The sequence below is a fragment of the Rhinopithecus bieti genome, unplaced genomic scaffold (assembly GCF_001698545.2).
Source record: "Rhinopithecus bieti isolate Rb0 unplaced genomic scaffold, ASM169854v2 scaffold_44748, whole genome shotgun sequence".
In the NCBI taxonomy this organism is placed as follows: Eukaryota; Metazoa; Chordata; class Mammalia; order Primates; family Cercopithecidae; genus Rhinopithecus; species Rhinopithecus bieti.
In genome coordinates this window covers 1,646,760-1,660,967 of record NW_016819104.1, presented here as the reverse complement: position 1 = coordinate 1,660,967, position 14,208 = coordinate 1,646,760, and the positions used below count along the sequence as shown (strand labels likewise).

General features: G+C 40.9%; 1 protein-coding gene across 1 annotated transcript in view; it reads right to left on the bottom strand.

The window, feature by feature from the left end:
- Positions 1-14,208, bottom strand: part of CA10 (carbonic anhydrase 10 (inactive)) — a 552,992-nt gene that overhangs the window by 103,171 nt on the left and 435,613 nt on the right. Inside the window, exon 5 of the mRNA XM_017858264.1 lies at positions 10,179-10,364. Within this exon, the coding sequence (XP_017713753.1) occupies positions 10,179-10,364 (186 nt within the window). The remainder of the gene's footprint in view (positions 1-10,178; positions 10,365-14,208) is intronic.

The window sequence follows — 14,208 nt, the reverse complement described above, 5'->3', positions numbered from 1 at the left end:
ATTGATTATATATATATATATATATAATAGGGTAATATATATATATATCTATTATAGGGTAATATATATATATAGAACCAGCATGATTAGCCCCATCTCCCAGTTTAAAAGACTCAAAAAGGCAAAGTGGTTTACTGAATTCTGCCTTTTCCAAGATCACACTGCTAGTAAGTGGCAGAGAGCAGTGTTGAAGTCAGATCTTCTAAGTCAAAATGTTGCCCTCTGTCCGGTGGCCCAAGTGTCCAACTCTCAGGCCAGTGTTCTTCCCCTTAGTGTGTTTGTCCCTGCTTCCCTACAGCCCCCCTTCCAGGCCAAGCCAACCATTGCTCTTGGAGTCTGCCTCTCACCAGCAGATCCAATGAATAATCATAAGAGTAACCCTACTGTTGCCCTTTTTACTGCAGAGATGGGGATAGATTTATAGAACTGACTCTGGCTGGTATTTGGGAATCGATAATTACCTTCACTTACTATATCCTAGGATGCTTCGGCTAAATATTTACTGCCCAGAATTCTGCCCTTTCCAACCAATTCTGAACACAAGCATGGCACAGGCAACAAAGTGGCATAATTCATTTGGGGCAACCATAAATCTAAGGCTTCCACCAGAAATGATGCGAAAAAATTAATGGAACATGAAATCAAGTAAATGGAAGTGAGTACGGTAATTAGTTCATATTTTAATCCTCAGGTCTGTTTATTACCTGTCAACTGGCGAGCAATTAAGTTGGCACTATTGAAATGATTAGCTTTGTTTCAGCAAAAGTTTATCGATATGTCAGTGCAGATGAATCCGGGGGTTTTAAATGGCTTTATTTTGAATTGTAGAGCAGCACATCCATGGAGCAGCTAGACATCGAATGATTTAATTTAGCAATATTATTATCTAGATTACTTACATTTAATATCACTGAACTGTTCTGGAGGGTTATTGGGGAACATGGGCGGGGGAGATTTAAACTGCACAAAAGCATTGCTTCTGTTCTTAGGTTCTTAATGCCGTAGTATGATTGCCTTTTCATATTGAGACCAAGGAAGAATCTTTAAGATAGTGTATTTTAGTTTTCCAATCTTTAATTCTCACATGTATCTCAATCAGGCACTATTATGGCTTGCTCTCACATTGGTGGTCTTTTCTCAGGGATGATTTGGTGATTTCTAGATCCATTTCCGCATGGAAGCTCATCATGGCTTATGTTTTGTACAATCATCTGCCAATGTCTGCCATTTTGAGGCTGACTGTATAAATGCCCTTGTGATGGGGCTGTGCTCACAAATGCAGGAAATCTGATTCTCAGGCTCTATTTGCTCTGTGAGGTGACTGAACCAGGTGACCTAAAAAGGCTTTTTGAATCTTGGAATTTGACAGAATTCTAAATTTTATTTAAAAAATTAAAAATCCCCAATTAAGAGTCAGGAAACTTGGGTTCTGGTCCTAATTCTACCGCTCAATCTCCATGACCTTGGGCAGGTCTCTTGCCCTTTCTGGCATTTGATCTTTCCCTTGTACCTACAGGGGCTGCGCTGGAAGAGATGGCCTCAAAAGTTCCTCCCTCTGACACTGTCACTTTAGGTGGACACTTGGAGTAGACTTGTCCTTTCCAAGTCCAGGTCTATCTGGAAATGAGAGATGTGACCTTTCACAGAACCTCTACAAATTTTCATCAGCCGTTGATAGTATCAGAGTCCCAATGAATATAGGTCATTCTTATTTAACACCTCCTTTTCCAATTGATTTTATTCCTGTGGCGTTGGAAATGAGTTAAAAAAACACAGCTAGTTCATGGAAGCATGGTGAACGGTACTCATGCCTGTAACTGCAGTGTCATTGGTTACTAAATAAATGAAGGCCTCATTCAACACTTGTAAAATGATAGCCATGGTCTCTATGGTGACAGGTCTGAGGCAGAACCCTGATCAAATTCCAGTTAATGCCTGTCTTTAATATTGTCTTTTGTAATGTAACACCTCCCTCCTTGCTTCTGATGAAACATCAGCAGGGAGATCAGAGTCAAGTGGAGGAGGATGGTGGCTGTCATATGCCATCCTGGGGGTCCAGGCCAGAGTTATGATGCAGATTAGGCTGGAGTCAATGGGATAATGAGTTGACTGCAGGAGGCTGTCTTCTAATGCAATGCCCTCTCTCTCAGACTGCACTAGTGGTCTAATACTGGCAATTCAGGAATTGCTGACTTGATTGGGCTGTGCTTTCCCGGAAGTAATTATAAAAATGTCCAGAGGGAGAACTTCCTCTCCTTAGATCAGAGTCATCATCTGCTTGCTGATATCGCTGTAATGTGCCCTACCACCATCTGAGCTTCTGCCTCTGTTTGCTTTGCTTCTCCAAGGCCAGTTTGCTCATTCTGATGGGACTGGCTCTTGGAATCTAGAAATTTGATGTCTAGCATTGGCAAAGCTCCTTAGTCTGATCCTAGGCATAATTCCAGGGCTGAAATGAGGAATCCAAATGAATTTTTCTGGTACACAGACTCTCAATTGTTCCATTATTTCTCCCAGGTACTCCGAATTTACTTTCCTTGTACTTGTGAATAATTTAACATAAAAAATTCTAGAACCTCTGTTAGTATTGACAACTTTATTAGGTTTGACATTATGACTACACAATTTAATTCATGATATATTGGTCATAATTTGGATACGTTGAAAGCTACATTCTTAAATTATCTTCATTTACTCATTTAATCTCTACTCAGCAATATGTACCCGGTGCCCATTATGTGTATGGGGAGATATTTAAAAAGTACAACATACTCTGTGACTGTAGGGAGTTAACAGTCTGATTGGAAAGACAGGATCCTCTACTATACTGTAGGCTCCTTACAGGCAGGCACTATGGCCTATCAGTCTTTGAATTTCCCTACCAAGCTAGGGCCCAGCGCAGATGAGTAATCATTCATATTGGGTTTATGGATAAACTGTGGGCTACATTAGGTAGTGTTACAAATCAGAAGACCTGAGTTAAGTTCAATCTTGGTTTATTGCCTGCATGGTCTTGGGCCTTTGTTTCCCCAAGAAGGTAGTAACATTAAGAGCAACCTCCTTGAGGTTTATGATCGAATGGGAGAATTTCTGTACCTGTGCTTTGGAATTTATTCAGAGTAAAACCCAAAGTCCATATAAAGTGCCTGTAGAGAGGACCTGCGCGGTCTGCAGCAGCCTCTGGCCATGCTCTGACCTCTCTGACCTCCTTCCCCATCACTCACACATGTGCCCACGCTGCTTCTGCTCTTCCCTGCATGCTCACAGCTCCCTCCCACTTCAAAACCATGGAACTTGCGATTGCCTCTGCCTGGAATTTCCTTCCCCAGACATCTCCCTGGAAACCTCACAAATGTCACCTTCTCATTGAGGCCTATACTGGCCATGCTGTTTAAACTTGTAGCTCACTCCTTCCACTCCTCATTCTCTGATCTCTCTTGTTTTGCTTTAGTTCTGTCTTGTAGCATTTATAATATTCTAAATTGACATGTACATTTACTCATTTATTATGTTATTATTTATTATCTGTCTTCCCCCGCTAGACTATAAGCACCTTACAGGTAGACATTTTTATTTGTTTTATTCACTGTACCACATAATAGACACTCAATCAATATTTGTTAACCGGATGAATGAATGAAGGTAAACCACAAAGCATGAACAGTGGCCAAGTGTTGGCAGTGAGATTCTGCAGCCACCTATGGGCACGACTGGGTGAGTTCTAGATTGTGCTACACAGTAATTCATTCAAGTCTATGCCCTGTACTTCCAATGGCTCTTAAATAGCTCCAGGGTAGCACTTAATTGTTCAATCATTTTGTGTCCTTTACCACATTTAGGATAGGGCTGGGTGGGTGCCTTCTAAATACATTGTGAATTTCTCAAAGCAGATTTCTTTACCAGAGAAATTCCAGAACACGTCTTAGTAGTAACTGCAAACTGAACCACTCTTCCTCTTTTACTGTTTCTAATGGAATTTAATGCTTTGGGTAGCCTTCATTTAAATGCTCCATCTTCAAATTAAATGGGGCTGTATATTTCCTGTATAGTCAATGGATGCAACATCAGAATTTCAGGGGGAAAAAAAAGGCCTATAAGATTTTTGTTCCTGGGACACAAATGGTTGACTGAATTGTTGACTGCACAAACACCACTTCAGCACTGACTGACTGTATGTCAGGCCCTGTGCTAGGTGCATGGCATGCAAAGATGAATAGATCTTGTCCTTAAGAGGTTTACCAAGGTATTTATTCCCTCATTCAGCAAATATTTATTGACTATCCTCATGTTCAGACAATGTGTGACATGCTGGGAACACAGCAATAATCAGTATAAAATTCCCATCAATGAATGACTATGGTTCCAATAGAAGTGAGATTAAACAGTTACAAGACCCACAGTGATGGGCAATATAATATATTGGGGTCAGCTAAAAAGGCCAGGTAGTAAATATTTTGGCTTCTGCAAGCTGCATATGGTCAGTCAGTTTCTCTCTTTTTAATAGCATCCTTTAAAAATGTAAACCATTCTTAGCTCCTAGGCTGGACTTGGCCCACAGGGTATGGTTTGTAAACCCCTATAATAGATGAATACACAGGATCCTCTGGAAGTCAAAAGGAGGCAGCACCTTCCTGTCTGGGAGGAGAGTAAGTGGCTTGGGAAGCTATGATGGGGGACTGGTGGATGGGGGAAGGGAGATGGGGCTGGCATTCAGAGTAGAGGGAGCAGCTTTACCGTGGCATATAAGTAGCGCTTCCATATGTATTGTCCATGTACCTGTTCTTAAACATCCCAGTCCTCATTCCCTCTCAATCTCCAATTGTGTCAATGGAGCATCTCTACCAGGAGGTCGTGGCAGAGCAGGAAAGTGCTAATCACATTGCCTGAGCACTCCTCACAAGCCATTCCATACCTAATGGGGCCCTGGCTCTCAAGGATGTTCTCCTCAGCACTTTTCATACCCTAGCACACTTCAGGACAATTTGATGTTAGTTGCTTATTCCTACAAATTTGTGTTGCTTTAGTGAAACCAGGCTCTCAAGGATGCAAATAATTGATTCCTGGAAGAGGACAAGGTCTGCATTTTCTGTTGTTTAGTTTCAGTTGTTGGTTCTGAGATAATTGTTTTCTCTTTTCTGATTCAGAGCCACTGAGAGAGAGAGAGGGAGAGAGAGAGAGAGAGAGAAAGAGAGAGAGAGAGAGAAAGCCCCATATTTTACATATGACTTCAATTCTCCCCTTTTAATTAAACACATCCTATCTATATCACCATAGCAACAGCTATGGACTCTTCCCTCTCTCAGATGTGTTTTGAGCAGGATCAGAGATTCCAGAGGCTGAGATCTAGCAAGGTCAAGGTGTTTCTACCTTGCTTTCAGAGGGAGCAGCAAGTGGGTCAGGTTGCACAGCTATTCACCCCTTCTTCCCTTATGCTATCCAGAGAGAGCTATTTCATAATCCCCTTCTGGAATAAGCTTCAGATATAATCCATATTATGTGGTATTATCAATATACATATCCCTCAATAGACTTTACACATCTGTGGGCAGAAGCTACACTCTGGCCCATGCCTAGCTCGGAGCCTACCACATGGCGGAAGCACAAGAGCGTGTGAAGAGTGGATGAAATTAACAGGAGGAATTGGCTGTAGATCTTGCATGAAGTGGCTGGTACAATTCTCAGTGTACCGCTCTGCCCCCTTGAAAAGAAGAACTAAAGGAAGGAGTTTTAAATGACCTTGTCCAATGTATCCCAAATCAGGAAGATTCTTCTTGTCTAGCCCCACTACTGCAATGGAATCCAAGCCATGATTCTTTTCAAATATTGTTTTTTGCCTGGCTAATGTATTTTCTTCTTTGTATAAATACCCTACTTTATACTGGACATTAAGCATTTAGACATGATTAGCAAGCTAAGGGTCTTACTTATTAAAAAGTTAATTTCTCCTTCTTAAAGAAATTGAGACATTTGAATCCCTGAATATGCTCATTTATCACCAACCCCCAACAAGGAATCCAGGAGTTCTCTGTGTAGGACATGAGTAATTTTCATAAAAATGCAGTTGCTGACTGTGTCATACATCCATGCAGCTTTATAAAACAAAGCAAATGATTACCATCAATTACAATAACCTCACTAGACAAGACTGCAATTAATCTACAGCTCTTCAGATAACGACTGTTGCACTGTGCCAAGGAAAATGCCTGGCATTAATTGACTTATCACGATCAGCAATGATAGATAGGGCAGATGGCAATGTGATTATTCACTGTCAACAAAATAAACACATGCTTTCTTGCTAGAAGTGTCTACTTGGGTCCTCTCAAAGGATAGCCAAAAACAGAGGCCGAAGGTGGCTTTGAAGGTAGCACAAAATAAAAATTAAGTTAACCAGATTCGCACAATCTACCCACATAACAAACCTGCACGTGTACACTCTAATCTATAATAAAAGTTGAAATTCATTTTTTAAAAAGTTAACCTTCAGGGTGAGATATATTGACTTTTACTGAGGCTAATCCTCAGTAGAATACAATTGAAGGAAATTTCTATAAGAAAATCGTGGATTGGCGTGGTGGCTCACACCTGTAATCTCAGCACTTCAGGAGGCTGAGGTGGGCGTATCACTTGAGGTCAGGAGTTCAAGACCAGCCTGGCCAATAGTGAAACCCTATCTCTACTTAAAAAAAAAAAAATTAACCAGGCATGGTGGTGTACACCTGTAATCCCAGCTACTAGAGAGGCTGAGGCAGGAGAATCGCTTGAACCCAGGAGGCAGAGGTTACAGTAAACCGAGATCATGGCACTGCACTTCAGCCTGGTGACAGAGCGAGACTCCATCTCAAAAAAAAAAAAAAATTACGGATTGTATAAAATTTCAGCATCAGAAGATACATTAAAATTGACAGTTTTCCCTGCTCATTCGCATGTGAGTCACTTTTATGGAGTCACCAAATTCTGTTCAGTGCTTAATAACTCCAGTAATGGGGCTGGGTGCAGTGGATCACACCTATAATCCTAGCACTTTGGGAGGCCAAGACAAAAGAATTGCTTGAGCCCAGGAGTTAGAAGTTACAGTGAACTGTGATGGTGCTACCACTGTACTTCAGCCTGTGTAATAGAGTAAGACTCTTTCTCTCAAAATAAATAAATAATAACTAAATACATAAATAAAATAATTCCAGTAATAGGAAGTCACAATTTTCAGAGGCAAACTCATTTCATCAGTGTATCGTTTTCATCATTAGAACACATATGTAGCTGAATTTCATCTTTATGTAGCTTCCACCCATTGGCCATAGGTGTCTTCCCTTAGGCTACATAGAAGATGCCAAACTCTTGTTGCTGGCTGAAATCCTTAAATGGGATCTCAAAGGTCAACTGCTTATCGCACTACTTTGCATATAACATTGTTTTGGGGACTCTGAAATTCTGGTCTCTTGCACCTAAACCCATACCAGTTCGTCCATAGACCCCTGACATTGAGAGGTTTGGAAAGAAATGTGATTCGATGAATGCATCTACCCGGGGCAAGGTATAATTATACCTATGATGAGGCCAGTGCTCAAGCCTACATTGAAGCAGTGGATGTGTGTGTGTGACCACCCTACTTGGGAAGCTGTTTTCCAAGTCTCATCAGTCTAGACAGCACCCAGCCTTGCCATTTCCAGGGGACAATTACCAAAGTGTGCTCCTTCCCCCCCTTTTATGCAGTGTGATTTTGTTGATTAAGTCCCCTTTGTTTAGAAAACTGGGATAATTCAGGCGGAGTTTCACCTAAAATTGGCATAGCGGTCGCTAAACAAAATTTCTTGGGGAAAGTTTTACAAATGTACAAACCTGGACCCTATATCCTGAGACTCTGATTCAGTTGGTTTTGGGAAGGACTGAGAGGAAATTATTTTGACAAGGCTTCCCAGTTCATTGTGATTTGCAACCCTGCTTACATGTTTTCTTCACTCATTGCTTTCTTCACTGGGAACACATAATAATGTACCATTGTGGAAATGCTTCACAAACCTAATCGTCAGACTCTCCTGGGAACTTTTGAAATGCAAATTCTTTGGTGTACCTGATACCTGTGGTCTGGGGTAGGTCTAGGAAAATTCATACACTAAGAGATCAAATTACTATATGTTTCCCTTAGGGATTTTGGAAGCACTCATTTACTCTAAAATTGTGGTTCATGTATAAGTTACAAAGCACCCTTACCATATACTGAAGAAACAACTGTCACTAAAGAATAATACAATGTAAAGATTTTAGCCTAGTGAACGTCTACATTTTATCAATTATTCATTTAAAAATTATTTCTACTCTGAGGCAGTGCTGTGATAGGTGCTGGAATATGACAGGATATGGGGGAGAAAAAGAAATAACAGAAAAGAAAAAAATGAGCAAGTAAGCCAACGGATAAAATAATTACAAACCTTAAAATAACTTAAGAGCAAGAATTCATCTAATTTTGAATATTCTCTAATTCAGACTGGAAGTACCCAGTTATGCTCAAATTCTGAGTTTCTGCCCTGCTTTCACTGTATTTCTTCTTGTACTCTAGTTCAGAATCTGCAACTTGGGAGCCTGGCATTACAATGCCTTTGGCAGACATCCCTAATCAATCCTAGCATTTTTTCCCCTACAGATCCAGGAGGGAGATCCATACTACAGCTCAACCCTGTTGTCTATACAGTCATTATTAATAGATCACAGATAAAATGCTAGATGAAATCTTCATGCAGCTTCTCCAGCACACACTGCCCTGACATGCCTTGGGGCTTTTGCTCACATTAGCCCTCATTTCCTGCTATCGTTGTTTATCAATCATTGAGTACTCTCAGTGTTCTTACATCTGGAATCCCACTTAATTTTTAAAATAACCTCTAGAGGTATCTAAACTGTGCCTTAGAAGGCTCAAGTAACATCCCAAGATCACACAGTGCGTATCAAAGCAAGACTACAAAACTCAGGTCACTGGACTCCAAAGCTGATGGTCTTAAAATTGTTCTTCATTGCCTCTCTTTACAGCCCAGTTCAAAGGGCACCTTCTCTGTGAAGCTTCTCCTGATCCCTTCGAGCAAAATTTGTCACTTCTTCCTTTGAGTTTGCCAGGGCCTTTGTACATCCCCATTACAGCATGATATTATACTTTAATGACTTGAATATAGCACTCTTTGAGTTCCTCTGTGGTAGGAGCCTTTCTTTTTTTCAATCTCTGTATCCCTGGTAACTAGATGAGTGCCTAGGCAGGCTCTTATTGATGCATTTTGAATGCACATTAAAATCTGGCTGCTGGACTCATTAAGATTGTGGGTCTGTTTCCTAGTGCTTGGCCTTAATACACTAAAAACAAGGCCAGATTTATACATGAACTTTAAAAAAATGAAAAGACCACATGCGATACGTATTTTTGTAATTTCAAAGCCTTCCTGACATCAGTTATTGAGGACTCTTAAACAGAAACCTAGTTACAGGGCATTTAGGGTCTAAGGACCCCTGATCTCTAGTTCATAAACACCCTCCAGTATAATGGGGGTAAAAGAGATCAAATTACCTACACTCTGCTTGTGAAGTGTCACACCACAGATGACAACTGTTTAAACCATAGCTTTTGTCCTATAAATGAAACTGTGGTTGGGCTCTCTGCTGTGGCTTGAGTTCTGTCTGGGTTGATGGTGGCACACAGTGACATTTCCATTTTGCAGAAACTCAGGAAGCCTATTGAGTTGCCTGACACTTATTTTACGGTATATTATAGTTTTATGCAAATATGACTCATTATATTCAAAAGAAAAGTTATGGAATCTGTGCTATCATATGTGACACATGAGAGGCTGATCACCCAGATAGGTGTAAGTAAAGACGTATTATATATATAAGGTGAGGGTTTAGGGTTGAAATAATGCTCTAGAAATATCATTGGGCATGAGTCTCAAGAGAGCCACACCAGTGTCTCAGAAGGAAAGAGCTAGTTTCATTGTAGCCTTCCCTGGAAAATACTAGAAGCTTGTTATTGACTTTGATGCCAATTTGCAAAAGACAGATGGAGAAAGAAGGCATGGGCCTTCTCATTTCATAGATTAGGGAAAATCTCTTTGTTATGTTATCCCATCTTGGACATAAACAGGCACCCAATCTTGTATGTTGACATTTAACCTTAGTACTTTGACAGACTAACATACCTCCCCAGAGAAGGCCTGTCCATTGAGGAGGTGCTCCGACCCTTGGCTGTCCTCACTCCCAAAGTGTAGTCGGATCTCCTCCAGCCGGTGGCTGTATGTCATGGGCCCTCCAGATATGTTGACCAAGTGCTCCTTGTCCAGGCGAAGGGATACATGTCTTCCAGTGTTGTACATGGTCCCACTGACCTGCAAGGCAATTAGCAACAGGTCAAGCAAGGCCCTCCTTCTTCTATGCCTCCCCAAACCCAGCATGGTGCTTGGATCAACGCCTTTTGCTTCCTCTTGATGGGAAGATGGGCTAAATCCACATGTGGAGTAGAGAGTGGCAGCTGCCCCAGAGGGTATATGTGGGATCTATGGTAATTTCTGTGAGGCATAAACCACATGATGGCTTAGGAATTTGAGGTAAGAACTCACAGGAGACTTCATCAATTGTGACTAATATTTTGTGCATTGCATCTTATAAAAAATGAACTTGTCCTTCTTACTGTGTTTGGAATGGAAAGATACTGCAAGAGTTCTAAATCTCAGCTGAGAAATTGGAGAAAGCAGTTAGCAAGGGGTGAGATACTAAGAAGGCCAAATGAGACAGGGAAGAGAAAATGAGTGAACAGAAGCAGACACTCGTGGGAGATGGAAAGCCTAGGTCTGAATTCTCAAGCATCCTATATGGTGTGTCTTGGTTAGGTCCTTTTCCTGCCCTGCAACCAGACATTGCACAGAATCTTCATAGCTTGTGGGCCTCAAGTGTTAAACTGAAGGGATTCACTCAAGCTTCCAGTTTCACAGATTCCTAGACTTATTCCTTATTCCTGATTCCATCTTGCTCCAGCCCCTCCAAACTGCTAACATGACTGCTGGGCATTCCTTTTCCTTCTTTCTTTTCTTGTTGGGATTTGATGTTCAGGTTCATTTTCCTGACTGTGACCTTAGCACTTCTCAACAACAATTGATTCTAGAACGCTCGTTCCCACCTGAAACTCTACTTTCCTACTCTCTTGGGTTGGCTTAGCTTTGGGAGTAGGATCTAGAGCTTAGGGGAGACGTTGAATGAGTCTGGAAGGCGTGTTTCTGGGTTACAGGAGGCTGAACTACTCGGATTTTCTTCCTACTTACTCTGACTTCTTTGGGCCAAGCCTTCAGCCCTAGTGATTCCTGAAGGGCTTCCTGTAACTTCTGATACCTTCATTAGATGTGTGGTTTTCATATATATGCTCTATAGCACTATCATTTGCCTGCCCCCTTTCCACCTTTCTGACACTGGTGTTGTGAATGAGTAGCTCTTGGGTTGTTCACTGTGGCAGAGACCATAATGCTCACCAAATACTCCAGTGACTCATTTTGTTTCCTGCTACCTTACTGTAGAATGGAGCCCATGTGACTGGTGGGGGCCATGAGCTGGGAGGGGTCATGACAAGTGTCACTTCCAGGTTGAAACAGTGGATTCCCTAGACTCACCTTCCCCTGGTACATCGACACTATATGGAAATATGGAAATGGCAATGTGGTGCAGTGACTGCATGGAGCTCATGTCAGCCTCGGCCTCTACCATGCAAATGAGCCTGGGCTAGCCCGCTGGAGGATGGGACCATAGTGAGGAGAGCCGTCCCAGGAGAGGCTGTCTAGACTGGCTATTCTGTGGCTGATCCACTAGCTGACTGGCCCAGCTGAGATCAGCTTAGCCTGGCCCAGATCAGAAATGCCCACTGACCATAGGCTTGGAGCTCAAAAATTATTTAAGTCTCTAAAGTTTGGGGTGGTTTGTTATGTAGCAAAAGGGAGCTGATATACACTAAGTCAGTCATCTTCTTTCTCCTATGAAATCTGGAACTATCAACAGAAACTATTGAGTTCCTGAACTGCAAGGTCACCTGGTCCCAACCATACTGTTAAGCAGAGAAAGTCAGATCAGAGAGAGGGGACTGAGGCAGATGTCCCAACATTGACAGAGGAGACCACACACTGGGGAAGAGGGGAGGGAATGGGGAGAATAACTACTTAGCTTCAGATGTCTTTGTGTCTCTTTGATCTAGTTCCTTCTAGAGGCCTGAACTGTACTTTGTAATATTCTATGCCTTACCAACACATTTTTTAACCTCAAGTTATCTATCCCTTGCAACCAAATGATCCATGCCAATGACTTCACTCCCATTCTCCAGGCTCAAGTAAATGTCTATTTAGTTAGTGTGAGATAACCAGAAGTTGTCTTCTTTTTATTTCCCATAACTTCCTTTGCAGTGCAATAGCTCAAGACAGATTTGTGTTTGACATGACTTCCATCTCTAAATATAACCTATTTTTCCTAATTGTTAAGATAATACATAGGCATTATTATATGGTTTGAAAGATATGGGACAGCAAATAGACCACAATTTCACAATTAAATAGTAATCACCACTAATATTTTGGCATATAATTTTCACACTCATACCTATAGACCCATATTTTAATGAGATCATTTTATATATGTGCATTATAAATATATAATGCTTTTCACTTGTATGTATATGACTTTATATGTTATTCTCACTAACATATAGATATTTCCATGTCATTAACTATTCTTTAGCAATATCACTTTGAAATGTCTACATCATATTTCCACGTAAAAATACATAGCTGATTGTTGAATCTTTACAGTCCTTTCACTTTTTCACTATTGTAAAGAAAAAATCTGTAATAAACATCCTTACAGATCAATCTTTTCACTAATCCAGAGATATTTCATTATGCAAATTTCAGGTCAAACAGTGTGCACATTATTACAGCATTTACTATGTATTGCTGCATCCATCTGCTATGGGGAGTAGATCCCACACAGCAGGGCTGGATCTCTGTAATTCCCTTCAAATGACATTAAGCACAGAACCATGGGATTCAATCCAGTGACATTCTGTGGTATAAAAGGCAACAAAAAACATTGCTCCAGGTTCCTATGACATGCATGCTTTGTGTAATTGGGCAAGTATCTTGGGCTTCCTAACACTTCTAGAAATCCTTTTGTCTATGTCTGTCTAATGTTCCCAAGAAAATTCTTGCCCATTGAATCAAGGCACTGACTACATTTTATGCTTGCCTGAATTTTCCCAGTACTTGGGAAACACATTGGCACCAGCGGGTGGAAAAATCAGGGGCCCTGGAGTCAAAAGATTCTCAGTCTGCCTCTCATTAGCCATGTGACCTAGGGTAGTTTACTAAATTTCTGGAAGTTTCAGTTTTCTTAACCATAGAGATAACAGAATTTCCTCCATGAAAATGACAGACAAAAAAGCTATAAGGCATATTGAAAACAAATAGCAAAATGACAAAGTCCCTTCTCATCCGTAATTACTTTAAATGTAAATGGATTCCACTTGTATGCTGTATCTAAAGTAGCCAAAATCATAGAAACAGAAAGTAGAATCGTGATTGCCAGAGACTGAAGGAGGAAGAGAGCGTTAGTATTTGATGAGTATAAAGTTTCAGTTTCGCAAAATAAAAAGAGTTCTGGAAACAGATGGTGGTAATGGTTGTACAACAATATGAATGTACTTAACACCACTGAATTGTACACTAAAAATGGTTAAGATGGTAAATTTTATGTTATATGTATTTTACAACAATAAAAAGTTTGTAAAAATTGCCCTCACGAGGTTGTGATAATTAGTTAATACATGCAATGGTCACAAATGTTCATTCTCTTCCTTCCCTTACTCTTGGCTATTATGGCATGGGTGCCTAGGTGATATTGAAGGTTTCTCGTTGATCTTTCTTCCCCATGTCTTCCCAAATTCCCAGAGCCTGGTGGAATATAATGTTGCTTGTTAAATGTCATCCTGAAGAACTGGAGCTAACTTCTGCCTTGTGAGGATTCACTGGCCTCTCATTTTGGATTTTAAGGCACTAGACATGAGGAGAATGCAAGATCATCTTGAAGGCCACGAAGCAAATCCCAAACCAGAAGCAGGAATACACCAGAGTGCCTTCTAGTTCTTCGATCCCACTTCCAGACCCCTTCTGCATACATGGCTCTGTCTTCATTCATTCATTC